Source organism: Gavialis gangeticus, unplaced genomic scaffold (genome assembly GCF_001723915.1).
Source record: "Gavialis gangeticus isolate Ggan-Ray unplaced genomic scaffold, GavGan_comp1, whole genome shotgun sequence".
Classification (NCBI taxonomy): domain Eukaryota; kingdom Metazoa; phylum Chordata; order Crocodylia; family Gavialidae; genus Gavialis; species Gavialis gangeticus.
The window spans coordinates 86,296,530-86,315,365 of NW_017729022.1; the positions used below are offsets into that span (position 1 = coordinate 86,296,530).

General features: G+C 46.9%; 1 protein-coding gene across 2 annotated transcripts in view; it reads left to right on the top strand.

The window, feature by feature from the left end:
• Nucleotides 1–18,836, top strand: part of LOC109296239 (cat eye syndrome critical region protein 2) — a 170,755-nt gene that overhangs the window by 133,060 nt on the left and 18,859 nt on the right. For both annotated transcript variants that reach the window (XM_019515554.1, XM_019515553.1), the window contains 8 exons: nucleotides 165–321; nucleotides 5,174–5,303; nucleotides 6,236–6,273; nucleotides 6,382–6,473; nucleotides 6,736–6,862; nucleotides 9,818–10,239; nucleotides 11,373–11,507; nucleotides 11,846–12,662. In XM_019515554.1, coding sequence (XP_019371099.1) covers nucleotides 165–321; nucleotides 5,174–5,303; nucleotides 6,236–6,273; nucleotides 6,382–6,473; nucleotides 6,736–6,862; nucleotides 9,818–10,239; nucleotides 11,373–11,507; nucleotides 11,846–12,662 — 1,918 coding nt within the window. The remainder of the gene's footprint in view (nucleotides 1–164; nucleotides 322–5,173; nucleotides 5,304–6,235; nucleotides 6,274–6,381; nucleotides 6,474–6,735; nucleotides 6,863–9,817; nucleotides 10,240–11,372; nucleotides 11,508–11,845; nucleotides 12,663–18,836) is intronic.

Below are 18,836 nucleotides of genomic sequence, written 5' to 3' on the forward strand. Positions count from 1 at the left end.
ATAATTTTACCCTAATATATATTAGGGGAAATTATGTTTCTGGCATTTGTTGTAGTTCTCCTTTTGGACTCTTACAGTAAATCTACCTGTGATTGGATACACATGAGCCAGTGCTGGCCTTTGTGTGAGACCATGACAGTTCCACGTGCATCTTTTTGTCCCAGGCAACTCCAAGTGTCCTCAGTAGGATGGAGAAACAGAAGCGCAGGGAGGAAGAGGAGGAGCGCCAAATCCTTCTAGCTGTGCAGAAGAGGGAGCAGGAACAGATGCTGAAAGAAGAGAGGAAGAGGGAGATGGAAGAGAAGGTGAAAGCTGTGGAAGGTATGCATCACTGATAGGTGAAGCAAAAGTGGAAATGTTTGGGAGTCTTGCTGGTAAACTGAATTGGGACCTGCCATTTACACTTCTCTAGTGTCAGGAACATTAATGTACATCCAAGAGGGAGCCAGTGCATGCTTTACCTTAGAATTGGGGTGTCATCCTCTGGTCTGTTCGGCCCACTAACTTCTCCTCCTTCTCCTTCAGTGTCTGGTAGCTGTCCTCTTCTATTCCTTTCAGCTGTGCCTTCTTCTTACCACCTCTGTCTTATCCACTTCAACATCCCTATCCTTTCCTTCTCCTCCTATATAGAGTTGTTTTGCAGTTGCTTCACGTTCTTCTATTGTCCCTACATATTTGATCAGCCCAGGTGACCTTTCATTGCCTTTGTGGCATATGCTGTAGTTTACCTAAAGCACATAGGCAGAAATGCTGAAAGATGGATGAGTTCTGCTGGAGAAGGGGAAAGGGTGTTGCCATCAGAGGGGCAATTTGTGATGAGGGGGCCAGATGAAGAATTAGGTTGTGCAGGTGGCAACTTCAGGTGCTTTTCTGCTTGCTAGTTCACCTAGCCACACTGCTGCTGTTATGGTAGTAGCAGGTGTTGTGGTGGTAGTAGCTTCAGCCCTGGCTCTGGTCCTGGGGCAAGAACTGCTGCCACCACTGCGTGGGTAGGTTGGGCTAGAGACAGTATGTGCTTCACGCTCCCTGCCCTAGGCAGGAAGAAAAGGCGGGAGGGGGGCAGGGGTGAGGAAGCGGCAGGGGCAACAGCTGTGACCTCAACTCTGGGCTTGAAGTTGCAGCTGCAGCCACTGCCCTCCTCCACTTGTACTTGAAACTGAGGACAAGGGCTTTTCCCCCTCATGTTGAATGGGGCGGGGGGAGGAGATCTTGTCTTGGATTTCAGCAAATATGGTATTTGCCATGTGATTAATCTGTTTCAGTTTGTTTGGTTACCGTCCCGCCCAAGTGAAAAGAGGTGATTCTTGCTTTCTTTCTGTCACTCTTCCACCTCAGTATTTGGGAGCTGAAGGAGCAGAAGCAGATGTGACCTTGAAGTTGGAGGCAGAGTTTTTCTGGGCTGTAGGATCGTGCCAGACCCACAATCAGCCCAATAAATGGCTTGGTTACTGCAGCTGCAGTCTCAGGGAGACCCAGAGTATCCCCAGAAATTTGCTCTGGAGGCAAACAGTGCAGGACAAGGGCTGATGAACAAAGTAAGCAGAAGAGAAAAAAGAAAAATGAAAACCATGCAGACTTACCAGGAAGAAACAATCTGCTGACCAGATGGTTGGTTACAAGCTGGATGACATCTAAGAATAGCTGTTTCTGCTTCCCACCCCACAAACCTTTTGAAAATCCATTTACATTCTTAGTCTTCATAATCCTCTGGTTGCCTGTCTAATCACAGTCCATTGCTTTAACCACAGACTCTCAGTTTTTAGCTCCACCACAAACATCCTGTGTTATCTTGGAAAATCGCATAATCTCTCTGCTATAGTTCTCCATCTTGAGTTGGCATAATAATAACATCTGTACCTCGCAGAGGTGTTTGTAAATATGTATCAAAAAAGTTCAGAGGTTCTCTGAAACTGCTTTTATTTCAGCTGCATGAATTGCTTGGTAAATAGAACCGCTGAATGACCCAATGATGTTAGGCTTTGTCTATACAAGGAAATCCACCTTGTTAGCCTAAATCCATTTTTAACTGATTCAGGTAAATTGGCACTAACCTTTTTGTGGATAGTCCTATTTTGATTTAAGAATGGTGTAAGTTCAGTTTAAACTTGTTGCCAGTCAACTTTAAAACAGATTTACTTAGATTTAAAAAGCCTTTTTATACTGGTATACATTGATTTGAAAATTGTATCTTTTTTTAACACAGGCTTGGCCATAGAAACATCAACCATCCAAGTAATATTTTTTGTCTCAACAGCCCTTCTATTACCAAACCAATCTTCAGTGACATTGGGTCTAATATTTTCTATAAGACAGTTTTCTTTAAAGGCAGGAAGTGACCCAAGGATAAAATCATTTGTTTTTCACAGTTCAGACTTACTAAAGAATTGGATCCATGAACAAATTGCTGCAAGGTAAACTAAGGTGGAAATTTATAGCACATCAGCTACTCCATGTGCATACTCTTATCCCACTTTAAATGCACAGGAGATTAATCTGTTTCCATTGAGGAGCAAGCTGCGTCACACTTACTGGGGCCAAGGAGTAAGAGTATAAATGCAGGTTGTTACCATGGAGTGGCTAAGGCGTTGTAAGTTCAAACCTTTGTTACCCTGTGGTAACTTACATGTTTAGCAGATCCTTAAACTCAGGGTGTTCAGGGTGACAAAGGCCTACCTGAAAGTTGCAGTCCATTTTATTTTATTGTTTACCTTTTTGTAAGGTGTTCTGCAGTGGGAGAAGGATTGAGAATGAAATGTTGGTATTATCTAATGAAACTTCAAAAGCCCTTTGCTTAGTTAGCTTGATAATAAGTTAGCCTGATGATAAGCTTAACCTAGGTACATAACCTCTGGCAGGGTCCATTTGTATTTCTCTGAACATATAATGGGTGGCCAGGTTGTAGCTCTTAAGCAGAATTGGAGCGCTCTGGCAGTTGAAATGTGGTTCTTGCAGGAAGTAATTTAATGACACATTATTGCTTGACGTGAGGAGCTGGGTGCAAATCATTGACACTTCCTGTGATTCCTAACTGTATCACATTTTTTTGATTTGTGGCTACAAGGCTTAGGAAACTTGGCTGCCCTAGTATATTGTCTAGGTTAACCCCTGTATTTCCACCAGGACAGCAGTTAGGCATTTCAGGTGATCTTCCCAGGTGCTACTATAGCATCATGTCGCACAAATATTCAACTGGAAAATCACAGAAAAAAATTGTTCAGTCACTAGCTAGTTTTGGAGTCAGATGAGCCGTGTTCTTTGTAGCTTAGAAGTGTGACAGTGTATCGATCATTCATCTGTAGCTTCACAGATGAGAGATTATTTAAACTGCAGTGATAAAGTGACCATTAGTCATAACTGAACTGTAGCATGATAATCGAGGATTTTCCTAATTTTTCAAACAGCTCACCAGTGCAAAATGCCACAGAATATAAACAGCTTCCTAACGTCTACACCTCCATTTGCTCTGTTCCTATTGGTGCTAGGTGTGTCCATTTGCTGTTAAAAGGCTTAGGTGCTCAGTTATCGTCAGCACATCATAGAGACATCCAGTCATGTAAGTGACCCTCTTCTGAGGTGTGAAATCAAGTTCATCAATATATTTAATAGCCCTGTACCTACATACGGTTTTATGTTGGAATTTCTGCATTGCAAGTTTGAAAAGATGCCAGATGGATTCTTCTTCCTTTTCCTTCCAACTAGGCCAACTCAAGTCTGAATCCTTTTGTTCCTCTTCTGGTCTTCTGGATCAGCCTACAAGATTCAGCTTTTCATATTTAATTTCTTCTGCATCCTCCACCTTTCTTGGTTTCTAACTAATGCAGTAGGTTCTCTGAGAGAGTTGTTTCTCTGTAGCCTGAGAACTGTACAACACTGGGCTGTTTGCTAAAACAAATGTTGGTATTCTAGGTCACAACAGACAAAAGCTGCATCATAGGAGTATTTATCAGCCATATCTTCCCCTATCACTGGTCTGTAATTTCTTTCCAAGCCTCCAGAAAACCCTATAGTTTCTAAGTTTAGAGTATAATTTCAAGGTCTGTAAGTCTTTGCTGAGGATCAATTTCCCATGGGCCAAAGTCTGTGGAGTGTGTTATATCATGGAGGCAACTCTTTAACTTCCTCCCATTTAGGAATTGCATATACATCTGAATGCCACCACTCAGATGCCTGGTATTAAACTCCTAAGAAAACACGAGTTGGTCATATTTCACAAAAGGGCCCTCTGTTTCATGTCTCCTCAGTCGCAGTAAAAGCATTCCAAGGTTCTTGCATCCTTTCCATCCCTGTTATGCCCAGCTTTAATTTATCCCTTGACTTTTGTATCAAGTTGTCCCCCTATCCTCCTTCCCAAATTTTAGAAATGTAGTTCTAGCCAAAGTTTTGTGTGGGTAAACTGGGACTATGTCTTGTTCCGTCACTCATTCAGGATTGGAAATGCTTTCCCTGGAACTACTCCTGAATAACACACCCATTTTCTCCTCAGACAATTGCTGAGATGTATCAGTTGTGTGTGGAGCCACATTAGGGCTGCTCCTATTGGAAGTGTCCAACTGGAATCTCTGTCACTTTCCCCTCAGCTGAAATGTCTCATAGAGCTTAGCATTTTTCTCACAGCTGTCATCAAAGTAGTAGCATCAAAGGTGCCTTCTCATATAATAAAAGGAACCAGGAAAGGAATCCATTCCCACCATGTGGGATGCGACTGTCTGTTCATTTCAAGGAAAACGGAGACCTATGTCTTCCTCAGGGTTTGTAGGGAAAGCTCAAGAACTTTCCTTCAGGTGAAAGTAATGGTTCTACTTCTGGCTGCTTGACAAAGTTGCCTGCCAACGCTGATATATGCCAGTCGGTAGGCATAGACCAGCAAGTTATGTAGGAATTTGGAAACAGACTGCCAGCTGTTGCACTACAGTGATGAGAGATGAGAAAAGACAGGCAGCGGTGCTTTTGTAACCTTAATTCCTTTGCATTTGCTTGCTACTACTGCTTCTAGGAGGGTGATCACATTGAGTGAAGCCTTTGAACAAGTCAACACCTTCCCACCATCTTTGTAGGTTCAACATGCTCCTAGCTGCACGTGGTACATGAACAGCCTGCCTAGCTTACTTGCATGATGTTATTGGTGAGAGGTAAGAAGCTTAAGCTATGTTGTGTCTCTGCCCTCCCTCTGCAGAACGAGCCAGGCGGAGGAAGCTTCGAGAAGAGCGGGCTTGGCTGCTGGCCCAGGGGAAGGAGCTTCCCCCAGAACTTTCCCACTTGGATCCCAGTTCCCCTACTAGGGATGAAAGGAGGACCAAGGATCTGTGAGTATCACCAGCTGTTGGGTATGCAGCACATATGTACACCCATACCCACATAGAGAATATATATGCAGGAGGAATATGGCTAGTGAGAGGGAGGCCATGTACAGATATTCATGTCCAGAGTTGCTGCTCTCCCAGGAGAAATCATAAGTGTACAGAACAAAAATGATGGCTCCATGAGAAGAATAAACCAGGAACAACCAGTGTTAAATCCCCCCCAGGAGAGTTTCTCCTAGGAGAGCAAATGACTGTACATGTTCTCTTCTGAGAGAAGCCACAGCAGTTCTCCAGCATCCTATGGTGCTTTTCTCCTATGTGCGCCCCCACCCCCATTTACCCCCCCAGCCATCCTCCTTACCACACACAGGGAAACTGTGTTTGGACTCTGCTGCTTCAGCCATGCAGAGAGCAGAACACATCCCCTTCACAATCCCCCTGTTGTGCTGCAGGGAGACATTGGCTGACCTAGACACTGCTCTGAGTTAGCCTATCAGGGCTGTCCTGTGCATTGCTGCTATCTGTCTCTGGGCAGACTGAAGGAGTTTGCAGAGCATACTGAGATGCATGCACAGGAGGAAACCCCTGAATGCAGTGGTAACACTGCAAGCTCTCTGCTCCTCAAGGGCTCACCATTTGATTATCTGATCTGGTGCCTGTGGGTAACTTTTTCTACCAGGAAGACAAACCTGGGAGAATTCTTTTAGATCATTTGAACACATGTACAAAGAGAGAGTGAGAGAGAATGTGTTTTGGGTAATAGAACAGACAGGAGTGGGGTTGGAATGAACAGCAGATTTTGTGGTGCAGGCAAGAGGGCATCTCTCTGGAGGTGTGCCCATTAATGTGGCAGCCCTGCCTCTGGGGTGGAGGAAAGGTGAGGAATAAGAGCATGTGCATTCCTTGTGCTTCACATTTTTGCTTCCCATTTTCAGCTTTGAATTGGATGATGAATTCACTGCCATGTACAAAGGTTAGTCTTCTACCCCAGCCTTTTGCTTTGTTAGATTTTAAATAAGCTAATATCTACTGAGGTTGTGTAATGGCTTGTCTTCCTTTTTGTTCCTTTTGTTGCTGCCAGTTCTGGATGTGGTAAAGGCTCACAAGGACTCTTGGCCCTTTTTGGAACCAGTCGATGAATCGTATGCTCCAAACTACTACCAAATCATTAAGGTAGGCTGTGTAGTCCAGCCTGGTGGGTCAGATCTTCCATTTTGCTCTTTTGTGACTGGATTAATAGACATCCATGCACTGGATCAGTTGTCTGAAGATCTGTTTTCTCTGTTATGCAGAAGTTCAGGCTACATGAGTCTAGTGGTCCTCTCTGGCCTTAAAATCCAGTAGGAAGTTGCCCTATAGCAATAATACAGGGTGTAGTGAGACTGTCTTAGGGACCTTACTAGTGCTTGTTTTGACTGAACTTGGTGTGTTTCAGGCTCCCATGGACATCTCCAGCATGGAGAAGAAGTTGAATGGAGGTCAGTACTGCACCAAGGAGGAGTTTGTGGGTGACATGAAGACCATGTTCAGGAATTGCCTCAAGTACAATGGGGAAGGCAGTGGTAAGAGCAGAGAGAGAAGATTTGTTCTGTCTTGTCAGCAGTTGGTCAGTACAGCCACAGGCATCTCCCTCTTTGCCATTAGCTGGCTTGTACAAGACTCCAAAACTCTTCCTTTAGGTACTTTCTGGAGGCTGGAATAAAAAATAGGTGTTCCTAGATACTAAGGCCTGATTCAACAGGGTATTTAAATGCATGAATTGTATACTTTAAATATATGCATTAACTGATTAAAGGGTGTCTGCTCACATGTGTAAAGTTCTTCATGTGCTTAAGTATTTGGGCCTAGAATGTTGCATGAACCGTTGGGTTCTCTGGTTACTTAAAGAGTCAGTTACAAAGAGAAGAGATGTCTTTGTAGGCATCTTTCCTTTTGTGCTTGTGTCTTCCATGCCATGGTTGAGTAGCAGGGGATTTTATGGAGGGCAGGAGTTTGCTTTGCTTTGTAAAGCAGAATTGTCCAACCTCTGGTTGGTAGAGGACAAGGTGCCCCATGAGCCATAACACCCCTAGGCCTCATGTAGTACAAGCCACACACCACAGGAGCAGGCCTTCTAGGGTCTACCTCCATAGCCATAAAGACAGTCCCTCTGCCTTCTTGCCTGTGTGGGCAGCCAGGTCTATTTCCTGAGCTCCCTCCCACCATGCCATCCTCAGAAGCAGGCTGGATGGGAAACAGAAGCCAGGGGAGAGACTGCAGAAGGAGTGGGGACCCAGAGACCTTAACTGGGAGGAATGAGAAACTGGACCTGAGCAGTGGTTGGAATAGTGGCCAGGCAGTAGCCTATGGGCTGCGGGCTGTATAAGGCTCGTGGGCTGCCAGTTGGACAGCCCTGTTGTAAAGTAAAACTAAATAAGGAATATCCAGTACATGTAGCCTTTTGGAGGAAATGGTGTTCTTGTTGTCTTCTTTGCTACGTGGGCCAGTTACTAGGGAGACCCTGATTAGAATCAGGACTCCCCTGTGTGGCAGCTGGAAACCAGGTGTGTAGCTGGTGAGAAACATGCAGGTTTGTACTACAGCAATGTTGCACGTTGTCTCACTCATACCTTCATCTGTGGGCTGGACAGGAAAATTCCCTGAAGGGCAGGAGGAACTTAGATTCCTCAGAGGTGGGTTCCAGCTAAGAGAATCCTGTGCTCAGGGACTGAGAAAAATACCTATTTTCAGTGGCAGTGTCCTGCAAAAAAAATGTTGAGGTGGTGAAGAGGAAAGAATCAGAATGCAGTTTTCACTGACACTTCCACCTGTCTCTCTATTGACTTCACTGAAGACCAAGAATTTTTTGTGAGCAGAATATTTTATAGAAATAGGACATGTAGGTTGACTGATGCTCGTGTTGCACCTCCAGTGCCCGTAAGTCAAGAGGATGTTTAGAAACTGCCCATAGAAAAAACTTTTCATCACACTTCCCATGTTCTGAGAGTGCAGCGCAGGGACTTGGAGCAGTCCATGAATAGTTGTAAATAGAATCAAATTCAATTATGGGTGGGACTTCTATCTGGAGGGAAATAAAATAATTTGTTTGGCACCAATTTATTTGGAATGTGGAGGTTAACCCTTTTTTCTCTCAACACCTTCACCTAACTGACTGTTCAGGGCCTCTGTTTAAAGTTGGGTTTGGGAGTTCACATATTCAGCTATGCAGTCCGTATTAAGGCTGTCCTTGGACATTGGTTTAATGATAAAGTTAAATGATAACTCGGAGCATAACTGTGTCACTGGTACTACTTGGTAATACCTAGGTCAGGTGTAGGCAACGTTTTTTGGCCAGAGTGCTGAAAAACACCACAATGCCTACCTTGGAAGGTGCTGGAGTGCCAGCATGCCAGAAAAGCAAAATGAGGGCAGGAGGTACATGGCAGGATGCCCTACTTATACCCCTGCCCCCCAGCCTGGGCTCTGTGGCTGTCAGCAGCTACCCAGAGCCAGGGCCAGCTGCAGCCAGGGGGCTCCAAATAGCTGTTCCAGAGCCCTGGCATCAGCTCTGTACTCCCCACCTGCGCCTTGGAGCAGGCAGTGGGGAAGGGGCATGAGGCAGCACAACCCTAGTCTCTCCCAAGCTCCTGGCACAGAGCTGGTGACTGGGCTCTGGAGCAGGGCTGCAGCAAGAAGTGGGCAGGCTGCAAATAGCTGCGCCAGACTCCACAGCTCTGGCAGCTCCACGCTGGCAGCAACTGCGCGCACACCTCAGGGTGGTCTGCGCTGCCCTGCTGTCCACTCTGAGGTGTGCGCACAGTTGCTGCCAGCGTGAAGCTGATGCCGGAGCTGTGGAGCTGTTTTCAGCCTGCCTGCTTTTTGCTGCAGCTGCCCGGAGCCCAGGCTGGCTACAAACAGCTGCACCAGGCTCTGGAGCCCAGTCACCAGCTCTGTGCCGGGAGCAGGGGAGAGACCGGGGTTGCGCTGCCTCACACCCCTCTCCCACTGCCTGCTTCGAGGTGTGCATGCACTCACCAGTACAGAGCTGATACCGGGGCTCCATACCGCAGCACAGCTCTTCGCAGCTTCCCAGCTGCAGCCGGCCCTGGCTCTGGGTAGCTGCTCCCAGCAGGCAGCTGGGATGCTGCAAGCCCTGCTGGGAGCAGCCTGGGCTCTGTTTCTGGCAGCAGCTACCCAGAGCTGGGGCTGGCCATAGCGTGCTGAGCAAAATGGTCTCATGTGCCATGCTTCGCACGCATGCTGGGGGTTGCCAACCCCTGACCTAGGTGTTTCTTGAAGGTATCCAATCCTACTACTGAACAAGTCTGATCTGGCTGGTTCCAAAGTCTGTTGAAACTAATCCAAGCTGCCTCATTGAAAACACAGCTCGTCCTTATTTTTCCAGAGAGCTTCTCTGAGGAAAATATTTTGTAGAAACATGAGAAATCGGAGCCATTTGGAATAGGGTCAATCTTGTCCCACCCCATTCTCTCTCTCTCCGTGAAAATGTTTCTTTGCCACTCTTCTTTTGAATGCAGAATACACCAAAATGGCTTACAACTTGGAAAGATGTTTTCACCGAGCAATGATGAAGCACTTCCCTGGTGAGGATGGGGACACAGATGAGGAGTTTTGGATCAGAGAGGATGGCAAGCGAGAGAAGAGGAGCCGTCGGACAGGGCGCTCCAGTGCTGGCAATGTTTGGACCCGATCAAGAGACCATGATGGACCAGGAAGGAGACAGCAACGCTTGGAGAATGGAGGGAAACCACCGCCATACCGAGCTACTTCCCGCATTTCTGCTTCCTCCTCATCTTCGTCCTCTTCTTCCTCTGCAGAGGACCCAAGTGGTAACACAACACAGCCTCCTCAAGAAGTGGGCCCTTCCAATGGTCGAGGCTTCCCTCATCCTCTGCAGTATGGCGGAATGCCCAACCAAGTGCCACATCCTGGTCAGATGGTACGGGTTGCCTGTTGTTTATGAGAACTAACAACTTAATGTGGGGAAGGACAAGAGAATAGAATTTTGTTCCCCTAAGACCAAGTAAAATCCTTGCTGCATGATGAGGACCCATGTCCTTCCGTGTGTTAATGATGGCTCCTAACTTGGTGTCATCAACAAATTTCATCAAGGCATTCTTACTTTTTTGCATGGGTCAATAAAGTAAATGCCATATTTTTTTGTATACAGCAAGTCCCAGAATAAAATATGCACTGTGTTTTTGAAAGGCAGGATGCAGGAAAAAAGATCTTTCCTTGTAATAAGTAACTGAGTAGCAACAGCTAGAGAGCTGAACCTATTCATTATTCTGCTCCTTGTGAGTTCATGCAGACTTTACTTTTCACTTTTGCCCAATAAGTGGCAGAAACTGCTCTTACCATATTTCTTGCATATAAGGCACACTACAGTTTCCAGTAGCTGGCTTCTGCAGAAATGGTGTGCATGTGAGAAAATATGGTATTTAACTAAACGAGTCCTGTGGCTGACCTGGAAAGAAATCTAGTAGTAGCTACCGTTCAGCCTGATGCTCCCTTTTCAACTACATCTGTTGCCATCTTGTTGCCCTACAATTCCTCTGCTGATCTCTTGTAGCGCAGTCAGATATTTTACTGAAATCTAGATGAATGTGTTGCTGCTCATGACTCTTTGATTTTTGACATAGAAGCCAGATAAAGTTTATGTGAGATTTGTTTGTTGGAATACTAGCTCCAGAGGCTGTGATGAAGCATGAAGCCATCAAGCAGTCTAAGAGGGGTCCCTGAACACTTTACCTTCTCAGTTATTACAGCCTCTGTCACAGGCTAGATGGTCCCCTAGACCCCTAGCCAATTTGCCGTTCTGATCTTTCCATTTGCTTCTAGATAGTTGGAGGGTTGATAAATATATCAAGGCCTATTTTGCTGGATTTGTGGCTGGAATGTATGAGAACTTTCTGGTGGTAGAGCCAGGGTGTCAACAGATCTCCTCAGAATAAAGGGTCAAATTTATTTTATAATCTGAGTGCCTGTTGGATCTGTATGGGCAGAACACCCATCCACAGCTGCAGTCTTGCTCTTCTACAGTCTCATAAAAGTTTCTGGTTTTCCCTCTAGCGGCCAGCAGTGCCAGGAACATTTGGCCCTCTGAGAGGATCAGATCCAGCTAAGCTATATGGATCACCCCGAGTACCAGAACCCCATCCTGGAGATCCAGTTCAGCAGCACCAGCACCAGCACTTTGCTATGCAGGTAAAAAAAGGAAAAATCAACCAAACAAACAAAACAAAGGGAATCTGAATTTTCTGCATGCAACTTTTGAATTGCATACACTAATAGAGTGGGTCTAGAGCACTAAGAACTGTGACATTCCCTGTTGTTCATGGTATACAATTTTTGTAGTTGTGGTTTCCATCTCATTACGTTCATTGGTTCCATGGGAAAATGGCATCATCTCTCTGGCAGAAGAGCTAACCCATTGCCATGATTCATTGATCCTTTCATTTCTACTTTTTGTGCCTCTTGTAGCTTTCATGTGCCCAGAGGGGAGGTAGCTTTTACTAAACCTGGTTACTTTCTTTCCTTCCCAGCCTCCAGTTGGACTGAATGAACACAGAGGACACAGACTGCCTGCACCTGAGAAGCAGGTGTGTGCAGGACCAACACACATCTCCGCACTGGGATCACGGCCTGGATCCCTGCAGCTTGGGCAAATGAGTGGCCCACCCCCTGATGCCATGTACCCCCCAGCACAGTTTCAGCAAGGCTTTATCCCTCCAAGGCACAATGGACCTCCCATGAGACCTCCAGAGAGCTCAGAAATCCCCCCTGGCCATATGTACAGACCATATAAATACCTGAATCGAGCACATCCTGCTGTGTGGAATGGAAGCCACAGTGCAGCAAACCAGGCCACCCTGGGGCCAGATGAAAAGCCCCCCATGGGCCCAGGACCTTCTCTGCAGCCCCGTGCTCTTAGTCATATGATAGATCCTCGGGCTATGAGGCCACCTCTGCCTTCCAGCCAGTGGACTGAGCAATCAAATTTCCTACCTCATGGGGTTCCTCCCTCAGGATATATCAGACCACCTGGTAAAGCCACCAGCCAGAGGATGCAGCAATCACCAGCCACTGTGTTTGGGGGACCCCCTCAGGTTCAAAGAGGGTGCCAGGGTGGGGATTCCATGATGGACAGTCCAGAGATGATCGCTATGCAGCAGCTGTCATCCCGGGTGTGCCCACCGGGTGTGCCTTACCACCCTCGTCAGCCTCCTCCCCCACACTTGCCTGGCCCTTTCCCACAGCTGGCCCACGTGGCATCGGCCAATGTGCAGCCCCCAAAGCCAGTGTTGGGTAATGGAAATGCTCAGGATGCCAGTCAGACAGCAGAGCCGGAGAGCAACCAAGGTAATTGGAGTGGGAATGCATGCTTGTTGACCTGGTGCAGTGCGCAGCCACTGCCAGAGTCGTTTATCTTTTCTTGACCATGGCTGTTTCCCACACCTCCTTGCCTGGCCTCTGCTCACTCACCCAGAGACCCCCAGGCCACTACACAGCCACACACATTTTTGATAGACTGCCTGTCTTGTTGATCAATAGGTTTTCTTAAAGAAAAAACTGCTCTGCTTTTCTCAGGACAAGCCACCTTTGTCACCTAGAAGAAATTGAAAGAGCTAGTAGGATTATTCCTATGTCATTAGACTCAGCATTCATGAATCTAGTACTGCAGGTGCTGTTGGGCTTGCAAAGCAATGTCACTGTGATAAGCTCAGTGCTGTAGTCCCATACAAAAGTTAAAAACCAATTCCCAAACAATTTATTCTTAATGATTTTGAGACTAAGCTCAGTGCTCTGTTAAATATTGGGTTTTTTATCTATGTATGACAGGGGTGGCCATCTCATCCAGCCCCATGAGGCAGATGAGAGGCATGGGACCAATCAATAGAATCAGTCTAGCCCACAGAATGGTTCCACATGTCTGAATCAGCCTGCAGGGGCATGGGTGCCACGTGCAGCATGTGCTGTGGACTGGTCCCACATGCTGCTTGCGGTGCACATGCTGGCTCCAGTCCTCCACACTACATGCAGTATCAGCCCTGGCCCTATGTGGGGCATGCAGCACATGAAGCCTGTCAGGGCACATGCTTTACATGGTAAATGAGCCCAGTCTGGAGTGCATGCTGCACGTGCTGCCTGTGATGGACCAGCCCTGTATGCTGGCCCCAGCATGCAGGGCTGATCTGTGGTCCCAGTCCAGGCTGACTCTTGACCCAGCTTGCAGGGCCAGTCTGGAATGGGTACCACATGCAGCACAAAACCCTGACTGGCCCCACGTACTATGTGCAGTGTGCACTGGCTCTAGCCTCTGCATGCTGCTTGCATGGGCCCCAGATAACTTCTATATAGAACTAGATATAGATATCTGTATATATATCTATTTCTCAGGGGTGTCAGAGATGGGGACAACACAGCCCTATCATTCAGCCCTCAGTGCTTCCTGTGGGTCTCAGACTGGTTCACTGAATACAACACGCGCTGAACCCAGTCCCACACATAACCCACCTGGTGTGGGCTGCACACGGTACATGTAGGGGCCAGTCTGGGCTGGGACGTGTTGCATGCATAGTTATATACACATAGTTTGGATAAAATCTAAGATTACCAAGTTATTAAAACTAGAGGTGCACCAATAATTCAGTCCCATATTGGATTGGCACCTATATAGGGAAAATTGACAGTATCGGAAATTGGCTTTTTTGTCTGATGTGGCCAATAAATGGCCCCGTGCATGCTCACAGCTGCAGCATGCATGTGGTCAGGAGCGCAGCCTGATGGCTTGAAGAGCAGCATTGGCAAGTAAGTCTGTTGGGGCAGGGGGGCAAATCGAGGCCTCTGCAGTGAAGCGGGGAATGGATCAGGCACTGCTCAGCCAGGGTGGGGTAGGCATGGGATGGAGTTGCCAGCTGCTTGTCTGGGGGGCATGTGGGGGAGGGGGGGGCATCCTGCCACTGTGCACACCCTGGGATGCATGGGGGCCACGTGCCCCCAGATCTGTGTGCAGGGTGGGGTAGGGCAGGCTGTTGCTGTGGGCTGCCTGGCAGAGATGTTGGGCCAGGGTGGCACTGGGCTCTTCCCAGTGGGGAGGGTCTGGGCCAGGCTGTGCTCAGGGTGCATGGCAGCAGCACTGGGAGGAAGGGTCTATGGCAAATTTTGGGGTGGCTGCAGCCCCCCCAGAGCTCCCTCCCAGTGCTGCTGCTCACACCCAGCACAACTTGGTCCAGCCCCCCTGCCAGGAAGAGCTCAGCACCGCCCCGACCCCAGCCCGCAGCGGTAGCCTGCCCCACCCTGCGTGCAGATCCAGGAGCACACCCCCATGACCTCCAAGGGTGCACGCAGCACTGGGAGTGCCCCCTCCCTGTGCCCCTCAGACAAGCCACTCATAGCTCTGTCCCACATCTGCCCTGCTGTGGCTGAGTAGCACCTGCCCCAGCCCCACTCCCTCCCCCACCGCAGGGACCTGGATCTGCCCCCTATGCCCCTTCCCTTCCCCTACACCAGACTTACCAGCCCAACGCTGGTCTCCAAGCTGCCCAGCTGCATATCAGAATCAGATTGGTATCGGCCAATATGGCTCCTTAAAAGTTGGCCATTGGTATTGGCCCAAAAAATCTCTATCAGGACACCCCTAATTAAAGCATAGATTGATCCTGACTTGGGCTTTAGGCATTATCACTGTATAAATGTAGTATGCAAAATTTCCAGAGATTATTTAGAATTTATGTGAAAGTTGGTTCTTCAAAGAGCTGAACTGAATGCTGAATTTTCACAGCATTGGCATGTGTTTCCAGTGCATCACTTAAAAGGCTTTTCTGTCCAGAGTCTACTCTAATTGTATTCAAACAGGATTCATATACAGTATTGAGAACATTAATGGGTTGGTGGCTGGCAGCCACGATTAAGCCACTGACCTACAAACTGGTGACAGTTATCAGCAAACAGCCAAGATCAGATGTGAAGACTGTTACTTAAAGAAATTACTAAGTATAGTTCTTTGACTGTGTGTTAGTGAGTATCCCACTTTACATATGCCTTCAGTGTCCTTTGAATAACAAGAGACTGTCAGGCTGTACATATGTCTTGTGTCTCTGGTTCCCTGCAAGATGGCAGCAAAATGAAACCTGGACAACCTCCAGCTAATTTGTAGCATTTGCTAATCCAGCCTTCATTGTGAAGTTGTTGAAGAATTCATTCTTCTCATCTTAAAAACAAAACAAAAAACCCACAAAAACAAGCAAGCAAACATTCTATCCAGCTGGACTTTCACAAAGTAAGGAAGAGTGATGAATTTGACACGCTGCTGCACTGCAAGGTCTGGTGCCTAGCACAGCTGCCATAGAGTGGCAGACTCAAAACCACTGGGATTTAAAGTCTCCCTAATCTATGTTGGATTCATCCCTCTTGCAGATGGGCACAGCTGCTGCTGCGTGTGCCTGAGGGGAATCATGTCTTGGATGGAAATGCAGTTTTGTTGCTTTTTTTTCCTCTGGGACTTGTAAGTCCAGATAAGTTAGTCTCAAACTGCCTCTGTTAGAGCAGTCTGTGAGAGTTGCTTCTGACCCAGATGAAATGGCAACTGCCAAACCGGAGGCAGAAAAAGCGTCCCCAGCTGGTGTCTTCTCACGCAAACACCCTGTGCCAGATTTCCTGAAACACTTGCCAAGAACCCTAAGTACAGCCAAGCAAAAAGGACGTTGGCAAAATTCAGCCACTTTTGCCCCTCATGGGTTTCATAAAGGGACTCTGCACATCTCTGTGCCCATGATAATCGAGGTGGCAAAGGTACAAGAAAAATCCAGGGGTGTGAAGGATTCTTCTCATATGGAGTGTAAGATTTATTCTTCCATCTTACCACAGCTCCATATTGTGACCTCTCAGGCCCTGTTTGTGAAATGCTGTTTTCTCACATGGAAGTGTGTGGCTGCCTTTCTATCTAAAGCAGGGAGGAAGTGAAAAAACGTAAAGGCTAGATAGTCTTCAAGTATGATATATGGGGTAGATGACGTTGCTTTGAGATGGGCTTGCCTGGCTTTGAGCATCCAGCATCCCAGAAGGGGTTTAGTGAACCACAGAGGACCTGTTGTTTGAAGGGATGGAGCTCTGCAGCAGTCAAACAGATGAACTGGCCAACAGTCCCAAAGTTTCTAGGGCTGTGCTGTGATCACAAGTCATAACAGCATCCAGCTCCAATGAAACTGAGGGCACCCTACTATTTGTTATCTCAACAATGGGCACAATCTGGAGGCATCTGTCTGCTTCCTCTGCTGTGCACCTGGCACCGTCCCATCAGCAGCATATTTGACAGAAACATTGGGACCTAGAGACTACATTGGCCTCAGTATACTAAAGATGGCTTCAGAAAGTCATGTATAAATGTCTAGAAAGTAACAAACTTCCAAAATATGGAGGAAAGCTAACATTATTGCTGTCCTGAAACCCAGTAAACCACCAGAGGATCCAAAGAGCTACCAATCCAAATCAGTATTCTTTGTTACATACAAACTCATTGCATATATAATCCTGAATAGAACAGAGAACATCATTGATTCCCAGCTCCCAAAAGAACAAGCTGGCTTTCGGAAAAAGCAGTGTATATTGACCAAGTTACGTTTCTTATATCTGACCTAGAAAACGGATTTGAAATGAGGCAGAAAGCAATCACAGTCTTTATCAACCTTACAACCCATCTGATGCTGTATGGCACCGAAGCCTCAAATATAGACTGCACTCTGATACGTTGCTGCAAGCTATGTACTTTCATCATGAATGTGATCTCCAACCAAACTCTCATTACTAGCCAAGGAGAAAAAAGTGGAGTATGAACTCTGAAGAATGGAGTCCCTCAAGGGTGCTAACACCGATACTTTTCTACGCATATATCTCAGACTTTACCTTTCCAACATCTAAGTGATGTATGTACTCTGACTATGTTGCCATAGTAGCCCATGGAATTGAGATTACAGAACTAGAAAAGATACTGAGTACTGATATGGAACTCATAACTGCCTATTTCCACAAGCGGCACTTAATGTTGAGCATCAGTAAATTTAATATGATCATTTGTCCACCTGGACAATCATTTAGCCAAGAGAATGCAGACTATCAGAGTAGGCAACCACATCCTTCCCCCAGAGCATACCGCAGTCTGTCTAGGAGTTGCATTAGAATGTTCCCTCACCTGTAGACGCCATATTCAGAAGATCATCAGTAAAGTCTGCATGGGTAACTGCTTTAAGATGTTTAGCCAGCACATCATGCAGTGCCATTCTCAAAGGGCTCAGAACCACCACGCTCGCAACGGTATATATCCCAGCAGAATATTGTGCTTCTGTATGGTGCAATATTTGTCATGCTAAAAGAGCTCAACACAGTACTTAACAGTGCATTGAGACTCATAACGGGCTGTCCAACCTGCATGCACACAGATATACTCCCTGTTTTCTTGGGCATAGATCAAGTGATATAAGAAGATGGATCCTAACATCATTACTGGCAATAGAGGCAGTAAATGACAAAAATCACCTGCTCCATCAGCTGTTAACTGAAGACCCAAACAGATGGAGGCTTAGGAAGCTTAAAAGTCATAAACCATTTATACATGAAGCCCACAAACTTCTGAAAGAGATTGGGGATGCTGAACCAAACCTATGGGCAGCAAAAGAGTGGGCCAACCACTAGGAAAGATTAGGCCTATTCCCACAACATTTTATACCAACATCGTACAAGTCCCCCATTGGGCACAGTCTTGACAGAGAAGCATGGGTCAAGCTGAACAGACTGAGATCTGTATGTGGACACTTTAGAAAAACATTTTGCAAGATGAACATCTTGGATAGCTCCCTGTGTGAATGTGACAGCAAACAGCATAGCACTTAATGAAAAGTTTTACAAATGCCCAGACAGGGCAGATGGAATCTGCACATTGAGTGATAATACCAGACAGAGATTTGGCTCATAGATTTGGAAGTTGATATCTGGTGCCATATGGGTAATGTTCTGCATTCTCAGTTTTTATTTAAAAAACAAAACAAAACAAAAAAAACAGGAATTTTTTGGAGTTTATCTTTAAAACAAAAAATGGGATGAAATGAGGATAAAAGGAAGAAAAGGAAATAAAATCAGGGAAAAACTGGCAGTGAGGGAGGGAAGAAGTAAGGCTGGGACTAGGGAAGGGGCAGGGAAAGGGGTGCAGTGCAGCCCATTGGCCACTCCCAGGGCTGCAGTAGGGAGCAAAGCATGGGGAGCTGTTGGTGGGTACAGGGTGGGGGGGCGTGGTGATTGTTGCTGTGTGCCTCCTGGGAGGGCTGCAGGCCAGGGGGCCTGTGATGGGGCTCTTCCTGGGGGGGCGCATGCCCCTGGATCAGCAACAGGAAGTACATGGTGTTGCACCCTGCCTTTCTTTCCTGGCTGCGTTTGTGCCCCTCCCCCCTGCTGCAGTAGCTGGTGGGCTGCCCTGGCATTTGCAGGCGAAGGGGGAGTGTTGCACAGCTGGATGTGATGGGGGAGGGGGGACCTGACCCTGGC